We start from the raw sequence: 16,782 nt of genomic DNA on the forward strand, positions 1-16,782 counted from the left end.
AACTTTTTCCTGTAAAATTAAGACTTTATTCAAAAATTATACAACTTTTTCTAATATTTTTAAATGTTACTTTTCTTACCAGTGGCCCTAATGCCCCATCGTAGAAACAGGGATCTGTCACGCTCAGGACAATGTACAGGCACATAAACAGGCGAAAGGTAAAAAAAGAGAGATAATACTGTCCAGATAAAGTTTAGACTGAACAAAGGGAAATAAAACCTCTGTGAGATTTGATCAATAGCTGAGCCCTCAGACATGATGAACCTTTTTTTTTTTTTTTTTTTTTTTTTTTTTATTTATTATTGCTTTTCACAAAGTGGAAGTCCGAGTCCAGCTGAGGGGCCAGAAAAGGAGAAAGGAAACGCTTACAGAAGCTGGTTATTATAGCTGGCAGGAGAAGATAATGAATGGTCACTCTTTTTCTCTCTTCTCCTCCTCGCTATTTCTCTCTGGCTACACATGTCAAATATTTGTGGGTGGAAACAGTCATCAAGGCAGCGTAGATTGTTTTTCTTTTCACTTTTCCAGAAGCCAGGGAGGAAAACAGAAATTCTTTGACTTCAAACCGCCAAAACATTTGCACTTGATGCCCTTGATTAAGTCAGTCCAGACAGGCAGATCAGCATTGCAGTCACGCCTATTATACCTCCGCTACTGTACAGTCGGCTCTCAGACGGTGCTTCAAGTACAGCGAGGCAGAAAGTTATAAACAAAAACAATGAGCAAGAGCCAGCAGCACACCTCTCGGGAGATTTTAATCAGAGGCAGCGGAAGTTCGAGGAGGCTCTGGGTTTTTTTTTTTTTTTTTTTCACAAATCTGACTGAGAGGTAAATTCTTTTGAAGCTTTTGGGGAACAAAGGTTGAAGTAGATAGGATTTCACAGAGGCTGTGAATTGAAAATACCTTGATAATCTGCTGCTCTCTAAACTGTTGTCAAAAATAACCTACAGTCATGATCTCTGGGGGGGCTTACCTGAAACATTAGCTCTACCAGTGAAGCCAGAAGGAAATGTTTGGTTTTGGGTCCTGTGTGGTACAGTACATGTAGGAACAGGACAGCCTCTCTGACAGATAAGATCCGAGGAGGCAGCTCCTCTTAACCACACCTGGACCCTCATCCTGAGTCAAGTAATCAGGACTCCCATCAGCCCCCTCAGCTTGCTGCTGCTCTAAGGGCCCCCTGAACGTGTTGCTTTCCGATTGTGGTTCGCCACTGTAAATGGTCTGTGTTTATATAGCGCTCTTCTAGTCTTTACGACTGCTCAACGCTTTTACATAGTACAGGAACCATTCACACACTGTGGCCGAGGCTACCACTTGCTTATCAGACAAACATTTAAACACATTCACACAGCGATGGCGCAGCATCGGGAGCAATTCAGGGTTCAGGGTCTTGCCCAAGGACACTTCGACATAGGACTGTAGGGTCAGGGATCGAACTACCGACCTTCCGATTGGTAGGCGAGTTCTCTACCACCTGAGCCCCAGACGCCGCAAACCATGCAAACCATGCACCACTGAGCACACCGCCTGCAGGTCCTACCGTACCTTGTGACAGATCTTTGGTAAAATCTGTGTAATCCTCCCTCCCTCCCTCCCTCCCTCCTTCACCTCCAGCTTCTTCCCAGACTGAGCGGAGAATTTGAACTCTTTCTGAGCCTCTCCCATTCTCCAGGCTCATCTAGTCCTCCTGCAGAGGCGGCAGCTTCTTTTTTTTTTTTTTCCCTGATCCAATCAAACTAAATTTTCAATCAGCTGGCTCAAGAACTCTGTCCATCCCTCTGGCCAGCACTGCTCATTATTGTTCATTAGAGATGACTAAATCTGTTAGCATCCTAATTACAGTATCAAACCAGCCACCAGAACAGGTCTGAAGTTTTTTTTTTTCCTTTTGTCGCCCCTAATACCCTGACCAGGTCAAGCGTTAATTTTTTCGCACAGGACTCCTGCTGCTGCACTGATACAAAACAGAGCTTTGGTTATGCAATGTTCCTCCTAGAGTTTGACGGTGCATTCATAAAAAAAGCATTCACAATGGCTCTAGTTGCCATTTTAAAAGAAAAATTAGTATTTCTGTCATCACATATGAAGTCGAGGAGCTTTTAATTGTTCTATGTTTGTTGGTTTTCTGTCATCATCATCCAGCAGAGGAGGGAGGGCACTGTTGCTTAATTAAAGTAAGGTAAACAGTGCTTGTTAAAGCCTGAAAATGTGTGTGTATCATTTTTCATGATGAGGCCCGTCTTGTGTAGTCAGAGGCCAGGCTTTTGATAACTGCGGGTTCCCATCTCTGGTTACTCAGCTCTTTGTTTAATCTGTTGGGGCTTCAAAGATGCATACGACGAAGGGATCTTTTCACCAAAATATGGTCAGTAATCTCAGATTTCTGAGCCCTTACTCACCACTGTGGCTCCCAACATCAAAGGGCCAGAGTCTGATGTGATCGCTTGCCTTTCAGTGCATCTACAGCAAGCCGGGAGACTCCCTCTTCACCAGCAGCGCCTACGCAGCCATCCTGCACCACAATCAGAGCCCCGAGTTCTACGACGAGGTGAGATGATTTCCTCCTCAAATATTCAATTCAATTAATTCAATTCAGTTGTATTTTATTGTTCAATTCCATTGAATTCAATGTTATTTATAGTGTCAAATCACAACAGGCGTTATCTCAGGACACTTTTCAGATAGAGTAGGTCTAGACCACGCTCTATAATTTTCAAAGACCCAACAATCCCCCCAAGAGCAAGCATTTGGTACGACAGTGGTGAGGAAAATATTCCTTTTTATAGGCAGAAATCTCGGACAGACCCTGGCTGTCATCTGCCGCTGCCGGTTGGGACACAGTAGGCTACATATATACAGGAAAATGATTTATTATAATTATAGCAGTTAGTGTAATAAACAGTGGCAATTATAGTACCACTAAAGATAATCGAAGTATGACTAGAACTAATAGTGTTAATAATTAATATTTAATTCAATTCAATTCAATCATACTTTATTTTTTCCATCGGGGAAACTTTTCTTTGAAGCCGGCGCTGACAACTTTAGCTGCAATTATAATGACAATAATGTATATATATATCAATAAAAATAAACATCAACAGCAGTTTTACGGGCATGGGACTTTAATTCCGTCGGTTAAAAATACAACTTTTAACAGAAAAAGAAAAGAAGAAAGAAAGAGACTCTCAAACTATTATCCTCAAACGCAATTTATTTTTTTCAGAGGCAAATTCCTTACCCAGGGCTGAAATAATCCTATAAATCAGTCTGAGGGTAGAGCTGTGATTCTCACACCAGACTGGTCAAACAGTCAGACCCGTCGACACACACATGAAGCCAGGAGCTCAGCGAAAGCGCTACGGGCAGGATACTGTTAGAGAGGTAGAGTTGGGGGGGGGATTAGGATCTTAAGAGGCGCCGCATGCACACACAGAGGCACGCTCACTGGGATTTACCTCCACATGCTTGAGAATTTCCGCTCAAACGGGACAACAATGATCTTTATCTTTTTACATATTTTGCTTTATCTTTTTATCCTCTATAGCCTCTGTAAACACACTGAAAAGTGCTACATATATTTGATTATCATCCTGACATTTTAGAAAAAATCTTTTTTTTATGTTTTGGGCATTTTTAGGCCTTTATTGACAGGACAGCTGAATAAATGAAAGGGGAGAGAGAGGGGGGAATGACATGCAGCAAATTGCCGCAGGTCGGAGTCGAGTAAACCTCTATATATGGGTGCCCGCTCTACCATTACATTACATTACATGTCATTTAGCTGACGCTTTTATCCAAAGCGACTTCCAGTTAAGTGCTTTCAACCCTGAAAGTGCAAACTCCAGACAACAAGTAGGAAGTGCAAGTACATCAGCTTTAAATAAGCTTAATTTATGTTTATCCGAGGTGTAGTCGGAAGAGATGTGTTTTTAGCCTTCGGCGGAAGATGTGGAAGCTTTCGGCCATCCTGATGTCAATAAGGAGCTCATTCCGCCATTTAGGAGCCAGGACAGCAAACTACCAACTGAGCTATCTGGGCGCCCAACATTTTAGAACATCTTATCCAGGACAAAGACATTGTCACAATCGAATGGAGGTCTCTGCTTTCCCAAGACTAAGAGAGACAATTGAACACACTAACTGAATGATTCATAATCATGTCACAAATTGGAGAGTCATGATATTCTTCAGCAGTGTGTTGGTTTGTAGATGTGTATCAGTGGAAAATCTGTTTAGTGGTTCTGTATGTCACTTCCTGTGAAAAAATTAGCACTTGCAGGGCACAGGGGAAATACATGTCCTTACTGTTGCTGCCCCCTGGTGGATAAGGGGCTTTCTTTTCTTTTTTAGGTTTCACTAAAATGTTTTTCAGGGATTCACAAATACTGGAACACGTGTGTCCTGTGGGTCTAAGTGTTAAAATGTAATATGCAAATGAACATTTTCAGTAATTAATATGAATGAAACAAAGTCAAAACGTGGGAATGAACCAATCTGAATGATCTGATGCAAAGATAGTTCAAAGTGTGCACGATAGACAGCTGAGAAAACAAGATGCCCCACTTTCAATTTGTTTTACACCAGTTTCGTTTGGCAAAAAAAACAAAACAATTGCCACTGTTTCTGAAAGAGTGTGAAATATGAAGATACACTTTTCTATAAAAAAAATAAAGAAAAATCAAGGCATTTTTTGTGGAACATAAGAGACATTTATTTTAGAGGGAAGTCAGACGTGTAGTGAAATCACAACAGCTGCTAATGCTTTCCAACTACCTATGAAAGGTAAAAAAAACTCTTCAGTTTGACCAACAAAGCACAAATTAACATTGGGGACAACTTTTGATATTGTGACAGGGGTAGGTATCAGTATGTTCCTTTTCTCATGTCAGTTAGAAGAATGACATGTTGTTGATATATTAAGCTTAAAACAATGACCTGTTCCACTGTGTACAGGTGAAGATTGAGCTGCCGGTCCACGTTCATGAGAAACACCACATCCTCTTCACCTTTTACCATATCAGTTGTGAGTCCAGCAGCAAGGCGAGCAGCAAGAAGAGGGAGGGAGTAGAGTCACTGGGTGAGTGCACTGGGGAATTCATTCGGCCTCTGACTGTATTTATGTGTCCTTGAATGCAATATTATTTTTTTTAAAAAGGAAAGAAAAGTAAACCACATTGCTAGCTACAGTTTTCATATTTTATGAGGTTTTCAGTATTTCCCCTTTTTATTTAAACTGGGCAGAATGGGTGAAAAGAAATGGGTATTATTCATGCATCATGTTTAAATGTTAAACATACATCTGGAAAGCACAGTGACTTATTGAGCTTTACTGTATGGCTACCATAGTGGCTAACTTACTTATATTAAATGTGCAAATACATTTCTTTTCCACAAATAGGCCAATTTATCTTAAAATTCAAATTGGGCATTCATATTAATGCATATTTTCAGACTTATTAAAATTTTTGAAATGAGACACTTTCAAAAAAATATATTTTTTACATAATTTGGCGGCCTGCCTGCACTAACTCTGTGGTTCCCCTAGGGGTCGTGGACCCCCTGTTAAAGATCTCTGATTTAAACTACAGTATGTTCGTCTGCGTCATGGTATGTATCCTGATAGCTGAGGCCCAGTAAGCCAACACTTTTACTTTCGTGTATTCCAGTGGGTTACTCCTGGACACCTTTGCTAAAAGACGGGAGGATGCAGTCAGTGGAGCTCCAGCTGCCCGTAGCAGCCACGCTGCCTCCTGGATACCTGTGTCAGGACACCAGGAAGGTACAGTCCTATTCCCTCAAACCAAGACCCCACTAATGGTCAAAGCTAAAATGAAAGCTAATAGATGTGCAGATAGTTTAACATCAAACAATAAAATACTGCTGAAATGCGATTCAGTCATCTAGAGTGCTAACTTGTGAGCTAAATGTCCACAAAATAAAATGTCACTCATGGTCAACACTGCATGATAACGTTGTCTTTCTTACAGCTGACATGTTAAACAACTTCTTTCTTACAGCTGACATGTTAAACAACTTAAATGCTTCATATTTGTGTGTAATTTAATAGTCCCAACCAGATATCAAGTGGGTGGAAAATGCCAAGACACTGTTCAAAGTGAAGACCCATGTGGCATCAACAATATATGCTCAGGTATAACACTTTATTCTTCAATCATTCTTTGAATACACACATACAGTATGCATTGAGGTAGCTGGTACAAAGAGAGTGTGTGGATGATAGTAATATTTCACTGTTACCTCCACAGGACCTGCATCTACACAAATTCTTCCAGCACTGCCAGCTGATGAGGACGACATCAGAGGGCAACCCAGCAGAACTGATCAAATACCTGAAGGTGAGAGATACCGTGAGAGCAGGGATCTCTAAAATGAGCTTACGCTTCCTTACTATATCTCAATCATATTCGCGTGACACCACCAGACTTCCCATCCACTGTAAAGACTGCAGTTTTTTGTAGCCATTTTTGGGTTTCACAGAAAGTTTTATTATATATAATTCACAATGAATCGATATTTTTGAGAACCTTCATCTCCTACAGTACCTCTCATATACAGCAAACGCCATCACTACAGGAAAGTATCAGCAATTCAACTCTATTCAACTTCCATCACCTGTGTTGTCCCTCAAGGTTCAATTTCAGTACCTGCGCCATTTTCCATTCACATATATCTTGTTTGTGATTTGATTCCTTGAAGTGTTCACAACTAGATTCAAATACAAATCAGGAGAATTGATTTGCTAGTCGCTTTGATAAACCGGTAAAGAGATTGGTGCAGTGTTGATTTCTTCTTTTATAGACATTTCGTTCAGACATTTTTTCACATTTAAATTAACTTTTTAAATTTTTTAAAGTTTTGTTAGAAGTTCTATTTTGCTTTCATTACCAATGCTAGTTGCTCTAGCTTGGCACTGGCTGGCTAAACCCTTCCTAACTAATGCTGCTTAAAAATAGTATCCTGGAGAGCCCTACTTACTTTACATTGACTTTCCTATTTCTCCCTTCCGATAGTGCCTGCATGCCATGGAGACTCAAGTGATCATCAACTTCCTACCAACGGTGCTGATGCAGCTGTTTGGGGTGCTCACAGCAGCAACCAAAGAAACCCATGAGATTGCTGTCAACTCTCTGCGGTCAGTTGTCCACATGTGTAAAAAAGTGTGGCTGCGGTTTGTACTATTTAATACTAATAAAAACCCAGTATAACACTGCCCTGCTTCTGTGCCTTACAGTGTGATCATACATATAGTCTCCAGATGTCACGAGGAGGGCCTGGAACACTACCTGCGCTCCTTTGTGAAGGTAACCAACCAACGCAAACACCAATACATGGATTGTAGAATCAAAATAATTCCATCATTAATTTGTGTGTGTTTTTTTTCTCTCTTTTTAGTATGTGTTTGTAACCAACAACCCCGTGTCTGGACACTCAGCGACAACCCATGAGGTGCTGGCCACCGCTGTAACAGCCACCCTCAAGCAAACTGCTGATTTCAACACGAGCAACAAACTGCTCAAGGTGTGTGCTCTGGCTTTATCCATACAGGTCCTGCATCAGTCCAGTTGCAGTACCAATATTAAACAGCAGGTGGCATACTAACCTTTAAAAAATCTCATCTCAAAATCTCAGGCTCATCATGTCCTCGAAACATAAAGTAATTTTATCACTTCCATTGTGACCACTTCCAGAGAAGATATCCTTCAGCGCGTAGCTGCTTGGACTGTAATGTTATCTCTGTGACATTCAGGAGTCATAGGCACTGTTCTGGTTGGTTGGTAAGGAAAATAGATAAAAGGACCCTGAATAAACTGCTCAACATTTTGGACAATGACTGTCATCCACTCCACAGCACTGTCACAAAGCCAAAGAGCATGATCAGCTCAAGACTACGCACACTGCCATGCACAACTGACAGACTGAGGAAGTAATTTGTCCACAGGGCCATACTACTCTACATTGCTTCACAAAAAGGAAGAGGAGAGATAGACTTCTCTGCATAGTCTGTCTGCCTCTCCTCCCTCTCCACCACTTCCACTACCTCCTATAACAACAGTTATGTACTGACTGTCCACTGGCCCACTGTTTACTGCTTACACTGTTTACTGGCTATGTTTGCCCATATGCACATCCCCTCCCTCGCTCGTTCCCCCAGCCTGGACTGAGGTCTGACTTAATACTTGAACAATGCCTGTAACCCTATTACTTCAAACCTCTTATATTGACTGTTGATTTGTGTCTATCCTACTGTCCACTTTGTTCCCTTATAATGCCCATATTTAATGCTGTCTTTTTTTTTTTTTTTTTTTACTTTATCCTTGCACTGCTATATAGTTTTTATATTACTAAGTCTATATTCCTTGCACTATTGGACTTATTTGCACTACTACTATGACACACACACGTCGTAGATCACCTTACCATAGAGCACCTTATCTGCCCTGTCACTGCAAGCGTCTCATGATTATACATCCCTTAGTACAGTCATGTGGATTTTTTTATTTAGTATTTTTTTTGTTTTAATGTCCATATTATTCATGTGGATTTATTTGTTATTTTATCATCCTGTTTATGATGTATGTTGTGTGTGACGTCTGTAAGCTATTGGGACCTTTTCCCCTTGGGGATCGATCGATCGTTCTATCTATCGATCTATCGATCTATCTATCTATCTATCTATCTATCTATCTATCTATCTATCCATCCATCCTCAGAAGCTTATTAGCATATTGGGAAACAGCCACAGTAGTCTAACTCCAGTCCTCTTTTATCCCTTCTCTGTAGTACTCCTGGTTCTTCTTTGAAACCATGGCCAAATCCATGGCCCAGTACCTGCAAGAGGGCAACCGCATAAAGGTTGGTTTAAGGAATTTCTTCTTCCTTTGCACAATTAAGACTGAGCAGCTAATCACATCGGTGCGTTTTTACGGTGTGAGTCTTTGCTTGTGACACGACCCGAAAGTTTAAAGGTTTATTCCTGGCATGCATCTCACAAGCAAATTTCTACCACGTGATGTTTTTAGAAACATGTCAACACATTTAAACAAACTTCACACACACTTAAAGAAAGAACGGGAGACTCGTAGTGAATCATGAAGCCGTGTGTATATTCCACATTCTGATGCCATGGCTCTGCATTTCGTCTGTATTGTAACAAGCAATGCCAGATGTTCAGCAGTAAGCAAATTGATGGCTGTTGCTGTATGCTGCTGTTAGTAAGAAGATGTTTAACTGCACTCTGCTTAGAGAACATGTATCTACTGTATATACCTTTCTATATACCGGTCTTTGTAATGTCTGTGTTTGCGACTGTTTGACATTTGAACTTTTTGATGCATTTAATTCAAGTGATCCATTATTACATATTTGTCTTAACCATCTCATTAGATGCCGCGGGCCCAGCGCTTCCCCGACAGTTTCCACCAGGCGCTCCAGTCGCTGGTGTTGTCCATCATGCCACACATCACCATCCGCCACATGGAAATCCTCGAGGAAGCTCGCTGCATCAACCTGAGCCTGGCCAATTTCATCAAGGTCTGAACACCACATGCAAAAACATGAAACGCACCTGATTTAACTTACTAAAGGCTGATTGTTGGGGAACTTACTTACTCGTCAGTAAGTCCTACCTGAGATAGTTTCTGATCCTCAAGTTGTACAAGTCATAGTGGTCTTGAGCACGTGTCAAACTCAAGGCCGGCAGGCCAAATCCGTCCCCTCGCAAATTTTGACATAGCCTACATATCAGTTTACGTTCACAATAAATTTTGGCCCGCCTAGATTTAAGAAAGGGAAACAGTTTTTAAACTGTAATTACGTGACACTCAAAGCAAAATTTGGAAGATTTACTGACTTAGATACTATAGAAATTCCCACACAACCAGTGCATTTGCGTATTTGAACCTGTAATCAGAATGATTGTTCTGCTTGATTTGCTAAACTCTGTGATGGCTAGGGAACTTTTTTGCTAACTTTTTTAAAGGAACACGCCGACTTATTGGGAATTTAGCTTATTCACCGTAACCCCCAGAGTTAGACAAGTCCATACATACCCTTCTCATCTCCGTGCGTGCTGTAATGCTGTCTGACGCCGCCAGCACAGATCCTGCAGGTGAATGGTTCCAGCAATCCTACTGCTCCGAATAAGTGACAAAATAACGCCAACATGTTCCTATTTACATGTTGTGATTTATAGAGTCACAGCGTGTACAAAAAAAACGTAACATGAGACACAGCCATCTTCTAACCGTAAACAAACCGGGAACTATATTCTCAGGTGGAAGAATATAGTACTTGGGCGGAGTGATATGCTCGCAGCAAGCCTGTCTGACAGTATAGTTCCCAGTTTGTTTACGGTTAGAAGATGGCTGTGTCTCATGTTACGTTGTTTTGTGTACATGCTGTGACTTTACAAATCACAACATGTAAATAGGAACATGTTGGCGTTATTTTATCACTTATTCGGAGCAGTAGGCTAGTTGGAACCATTCACCTGCAGGATCTGTGCTAGGCTAAGCTAATGCTGTAGCCGTCAGGCAGCGTTACAGCACGCACGGAGATGAGAAGGGTATGTATCGACTTGTCTAACTCTGGGGGTTACGTTGAATAAGCTAAAGTCCCAATAAGTCGGCGTGTTCCTTTAAGGCTTTGAGGCAATAAAAGCATGTCAATAAACTGTACATGTCTGGCCCTTGATGCGATTCTCTTTTTCCGGTGTGGCCCTTGGTGAAATTGAGTTTGACACCCCTGGTTGAGCTTCTGACATGGCTCTTCCTGCCATTAATTGCCTTTTTTTTATTTGTAACTCCCCTCTAGAACACAACGGTCTCAAAAGAAATTGTTTTTTTTGTCTCTTATCACACCTATTGTATATTCTATAGCAGCATATGTGCTAACCACGCTTTCTCCTTTCTCAGAGGTGCCTGACCGTCATGAACAGGGGCTTTGCCTTCGGCCTGGTCAACCACTACATGTGTCATTTCGGTCTCAAAGATCCCAAGGTACATGATCCGACTCAGTTGGAGACACAACACCTGCACACTTCAAGATCCAAGGCCATTGAAAAGAGGAGAATAGTAAACTTAATTCCTGAAAATAAACTTAATTAAACTTATTTTGTTTTACTGATACGATACTTTGGACAACTTGTGTATTACATGCGTATATAACAGACAGACGTACTGTTACTCCTGCCCTACCTGCCGCTCTCTCTGTATCTGTACCAGCTCATTTGACTGACAAATTACACCAACTTGGACACCCTGCAGGCTTTGTTTTAGAAGCTCTGTTAGCAGCCTCAAGGATAATATTGACATTACATTTATGCACTGAGGCCGTTGATAGAAATTTGTATTATGCATGTGCAGGGCACGCGCTCATGTTATCTTTGTTTGCCACAGGTGCTGACTGAAATGAAATTTGATTTTCTGATGACGATCTGTAACCACGAACACTTCATCCCTCTTAACCTACCCATGGCTTTCGGGCGCACCAAGCTGCAGAGGGTACAAGGTGAGAGTCAGATATCGAATCCTGCCTTCCATTGAATGCATTAAGCTTCCTACCACATATGTAACCACTGGCTAGCTCTCACATGACCCCTCCCCCCAACCCCTCACTGATCTCGTTCTGACCTGCATCCACCACACTGATCCCCTCTGTTAACCTGATGTTTGGCCCCTTGCATACAGGTCTATAATTGAGCAGGTGGCAAGTCACATCCACCTGCTTCTATACCTGTTTAACAAGTTCAACAACACTCGTTGACACCTTATTTGACACAGCGACAAGTGAAAAAGCAAACAACTGTGTGCTGTGTAAATGCTGCATGGATTGTTTACACTTTCACCCCCAATTTCTTTATTTTTACTCCCAACCCCTCTCTGTTTTTTTGTGTTTTGCCTGTGGTCAGATTTTATTCCGTATGCGACGGAGCTTTTTGGCCCTGTAGGTAGGTGATGCTCCGTGCACCATACTCTACATCAACGCCACCACCATTTGTTTGCTGCCGTATGCAAACGACCTGCACCTCCTTCTTCTGACACTGCACTAACCCGCCATCCTGTCAGCTTCCCCCTTTTTCTCATAGGACACCTATTCACTCCCACTCACTCAGTCAGCACAATGCTAATGCTAGGCTAACGCCTTCACATGCCTGAGCCTGTGTGTGTCGGAGAGGAGAGGGGCTTGGCTGTTGTTTGGAAATTGAACTGACCACTCTTGTCGTATTGACTTGCAAACACTACAACTGCAACATCTTTCTGGAAGCTGCGGTTCTCTCTCGGCCTCTCTTTCTCTCTCAGCCTGCCTGTCTGTCTGTCTGTCTGTCTCTGTCATTGGAGAAGATAATTGCAGATGGGCACTCAGTTCCCAGGCTGCATTGCCTGTTTTCATATTAACACAGCATTATTGTAAAACTGTACGTCACTGTTGGTGTTGAAACAGATAACTTCTCATTTCCAGTTCCTTTCTTAATATTGTTGATTTATTGGTCTTTTCTGAATAGACAGACTGTTTTTACCACATTATACATTTCCTAATGTAGGCATTGAGTCATGAATTATTGTAAGTCCTCTCTTTTTGGTGTAATTTATGTCTCAATGATTGTTTTACGTGATTTTGTTAAGATTCTGTTGCATATTTGTTAGGTAAAGTTGCACTTTGAATGTTTATGTCTGTATTACATTACAGCTTACTGAACATGTTTGACTGGTTATCAGATTTTAGTATTAGGAAATTTACCCCAAACAGTTCCTCAATCTAAGTCTAAGAGAGTGTCCCAATACGCCATATTGTTATCAGTTCAGCCCATACCTATGTATATTGACACTTCCCGTCTGTCCACACAGAGCAGAGTCTGGAGTTCAGCCTGACAGAAGATTACTGCCGTAACCACTTCCTGGTTGGCCTGTTGCTGAGAGAAGTGGCTGAGGCCTTGCAGCAAGGGCCCGAGGTCAGACAGCTGGCCGTGAGCGTTCTCAAGAACCTTCTCATTAAACACGCCATGGATGATCGCTACACTGCATTCAAGGTGAGGGAGGGTGGGGCACTCCATGATGGGAGGAAGAAAAGACAAGCAGAACAAAGTCATTGTTCACATGAGTTACATTTGGAGAGTGAAAGTAATAACACTCCCAAGATGAGTCATAACTTTGTATCAAACACACTGATAACACTGAATCTTTTTGTCTATTATTTAAAACTCACTTTACTTTTTTTAAAGTTTGATTTTCAACTTCAACTGAAGTATGACAAATGCACACATTGGCTTGCACCTTATCAAATGTCATCATAACCTATCTGAATCAGATCCTCATTGTTTGCACGGCAAAAAGTTAATGTGTCATCGGCCTCAAGTTTGTACATGTGATAAACTGTGGTGTAACTGTGTGTTCACCCTCCAACAAGATACTGTACCAATGTCTGTTATGCAAACAAGCCAGTATTAAGAGTACAGGACCCATTGTTAGCAGCTGGGCGTGGTTGGCTTTTGGATAGTGTGTGTAAGTATTTAACCTGAACCTTCTTTTATTACAGGTGTGGTAATTTTGTCTGCCCCTGTGACTTCATTTAATGTCACTCTACAGTATTAATACATCCGTTTATCAGTTTGATCAGTATATTTATTTCTATAAAAAGCTCATCTAGTCATATTTAATGTTTCAGAACCAGCAGGCCAGGATCTGTTTGCTCTACCTACCACTTTTTGAGCTGCTCTACCAGAACCTGGAGCAGCTGTCTGCCCAGCCGCACACCTCCAGCCCCGGGCTCGGCCTCAATGTGAGTCCCCTCGGGACCCTGGATGTCCACAGTAGGGTTACATAGTGCTCGGTTACTGCTTTCTTTTTTTTTTTTTTTTTTAAATACAAAACATACAACTCTTCTTCCCCCCATATATTTTTGTACAAAGCGGGAACTTTTATGGCTATTTATTGAAAATGTATAAATGAAAGCACACATTGCTTGAAATGAAAAAAAAAAAAAAAAAAGGAATTTCGATGTCGATACATTTTCAATTAATCGTCCAGCCCTAGTCTGTAGCTTAGAAAATTTTTTTTACTTTCACATATTGTTTGTTATAAAATCTGACTTGATTAAAAGCTGAAGCAAGTGTTCCAGTATGTAACAGTTTACATCAGTCTACCGAGAGTTTATTTCTTCCATCTTGTGGTTGTCCAGGGCTCCAGAGATGACCTGATATCAACCGCTTCAACAGACAGCAGGAGAATCAGCACTGCAATTGAGAGAGACCATGGTGAGTTCAGAACTGCTTATAATCACAGTACACAAGTCATCTGGCCTCTTCCTGTTTACAGATCCTCCATTATCATCCCCACAGAGGCAATATTTATGTTACACACATATTGCTCCATTAGCAGCACTCTCTCTCTCTCTCTCTCTCTCTCTCTCTCTCTCTCTCTCTCTCTGCATGCAGTAGTAGCTGTAGTGTACACTGTTTATTTCTTGTTTTGGGAATGGGCACCGCATACATTATAGCACTTACCAGAGGCTGGCTCTTCTGTGATAATGGAGACATTTTAGTTTGCATACTAGGGTTGAACGATTAATCGTTTTCAAATCAAAATCACGATTTGAAAGAATGCAATTAGCTAATCGTGAAGACTGTGATTAATTGAATGTGAAATATTAGGTTGAATGTTTGGCTTAACATTTGATGTAAAAAATGGTATTACTTTTTTATCCTTCTTTCATTATTTACTATTTTTTCATAAGATACATGCTGGAATAATGTTAAATATCACAGATTGTTTACAGAAATCTCCTGTTTTCAGTGGATTTTTCATTTATTTTGTATTACTTTATTTAACATGATTGTAGATTTTGCAATATGTTGCTAAAAAAAAAATATTGAATCGTAATCACAATATCTGGCAGGAAAATCGCAAAATTATTTTTTTCCCCCATGAATTCAATTCAATTTTATTTATAGTATCAAATCATAACAAGAGTTATCTCGAGACACTTTACAGATAGAGTAGGTCTAGACCACACTCTATAATTTACAAAGCCCCAACATTTCTAATAATTCCCCCAAGAGCAAGCAGAGCGACAGTGGCGAGGAAAAACTTCCTTTTAGGAAGAAACCTCGGACAGACCCAGGCTCTTGGTAGGCGGTGTCTGACGGTGCCGGTTGGGGATGTGTGAATGAAATTATGAAAGGACTATCCCTTCCTGACAGCACAATCTCCATCAAACAACAGTGGGAACGGGACATTAGCTCACCCCTCTCTACAAATCAGTGGGATATTGAAAGTACATTCAACATCCATGTCCAATAGTGTAAGTTATACAAATGAAGATCATACATAGGGCTTATATTACACCACATAAGTAAAAAAACAAAAATGGACCCAATGCATCGGAACTGTGCTGGCATGACTGTGGTAGGCGTGGTATCTATATGCATTAATTGTGGGCCTGTCCATTGTTAAAGAGATTTTGGCCTGAGGTAATAGATATTTTAAAAATTATTCTGAATGTTCATATTCCTTAAAGCTTTAGTGCGTAACATTGGCGTTACATTCAAGCCATTGCCAAATGAGTTGCTACAAAGCTAATTAAGACTATCAGCTCCACACAACTCTCTCTGTATTTTTCAGTATGGCTATGTTCAGAAGATTGTGGCGTCTGGCGAATTTCCCGCGCAGAAACTCGAGTGAAGATAATTACCTCTTCTGAAGAGTCCATGTTTTTTTTAATCCTCCGTGTCCTCCTTGGCTACTAGCAGCTGCGTTGGGGAGCGATGGGTGCGCGTGCGCGATCACCGAAGGCTTGTATCATGTGGACGTGTTGACAGTGTTGTTGTCATTACTTAGAATTCCTCATGGTGGAAACAGAAACTACCCACTATAGTTTTAATGCCCTATTGTATGTATATTGGGAAGCAGACTGGAAAATATACATGAGAGACCTGTACAACGTATAGCTGCACTAGCTTTTCTATCCATAAAGAGGACTATACTCATGAATTGGAAAACGCAAATTCGACTGCTATAACAAAGATAACTGGTTGAAGGAGCTTCTGGATTTGCTTACTATGGAGAAGGCAGCTTCCACCCTTCAAGCCTTCCACCTGTGGACTGCGCAGTCTTCAATGTCTGTTATTATAATGTACAGTGACTTGAAAAAGTATTCATACCCCTTGAACTTTTCCACATTTTGTCACATTACAACCACAAATGTAAAAGTATTTCATTGGGATTTTATGTGATAGACCAACACAAAGTGGCGCATAATTGTGAAGTGGAAGGAAAATGATACATGGTTTTGACATTTTTTTTACAAATAAAAAAACTGAAAAGTGTGGCGTGCAAAAGTATTCTGCCCCCTTTACTCTGATATCCCTAAATAAAATCCAGTGCAACCAATTGCCTTTAGAAGTTACCTAATTAGTAAATAGAGTCCACCTATGTGTAATCTAATCTCAGTCTAAATACAGCTATTCTTTGAAGGCCTCAGAGGTTTGTTAGAGTCAACATTAGTGAACAATCAGCACCATGAAACCCAAGGAACATACCAGACAGGTCAGGGATAAAGTCGTGGAGAAGTTTAAAGCAGGGTTAGGTTATAAAAAAAATATCCCAAGCTTTGAACATCTCACTGAGCACTGTTCAATCCATCATTCAAAAATGGAAAGAGTATGGCACAACTGCAAACCTACCAAGACATGGCCGTCCACCTAAACTGAGAAGCCGGGCAAGGAGAGCGTTGACCAGAAAAGCAGCCAAGAGGCCCAT

The 16,782-nt window shown here is 41.0% G+C and overlaps 1 protein-coding gene across 1 annotated transcript in view; it reads left to right on the forward strand.

The window, feature by feature from the left end:
• The window catches only part of dock11 (dedicator of cytokinesis 11), a 76,784-nt gene that overhangs the window by 24,413 nt on the left and 35,589 nt on the right, over window positions 1-16,782 (forward strand). The window contains exons 20-34 of the mRNA XM_028606241.1: window positions 2,460-2,552; window positions 4,961-5,084; window positions 5,674-5,786; window positions 6,075-6,158; window positions 6,274-6,363; window positions 7,039-7,160; window positions 7,260-7,329; window positions 7,421-7,546; window positions 8,810-8,881; window positions 9,413-9,559; window positions 10,942-11,025; window positions 11,425-11,536; window positions 12,874-13,055; window positions 13,691-13,804; window positions 14,204-14,279. Of these exons, the coding sequence (XP_028462042.1) occupies window positions 2,460-2,552; window positions 4,961-5,084; window positions 5,674-5,786; window positions 6,075-6,158; window positions 6,274-6,363; window positions 7,039-7,160; window positions 7,260-7,329; window positions 7,421-7,546; window positions 8,810-8,881; window positions 9,413-9,559; window positions 10,942-11,025; window positions 11,425-11,536; window positions 12,874-13,055; window positions 13,691-13,804; window positions 14,204-14,279 (1,609 nt within the window). The remainder of the gene's footprint in view (window positions 1-2,459; window positions 2,553-4,960; window positions 5,085-5,673; window positions 5,787-6,074; window positions 6,159-6,273; window positions 6,364-7,038; window positions 7,161-7,259; window positions 7,330-7,420; window positions 7,547-8,809; window positions 8,882-9,412; window positions 9,560-10,941; window positions 11,026-11,424; window positions 11,537-12,873; window positions 13,056-13,690; window positions 13,805-14,203; window positions 14,280-16,782) is intronic.

This window comes from Perca flavescens, chromosome 19 (genome assembly GCF_004354835.1).
Source record: "Perca flavescens isolate YP-PL-M2 chromosome 19, PFLA_1.0, whole genome shotgun sequence".
NCBI lineage: Eukaryota > Metazoa > Chordata > Actinopteri > Perciformes > Percidae > Perca > Perca flavescens.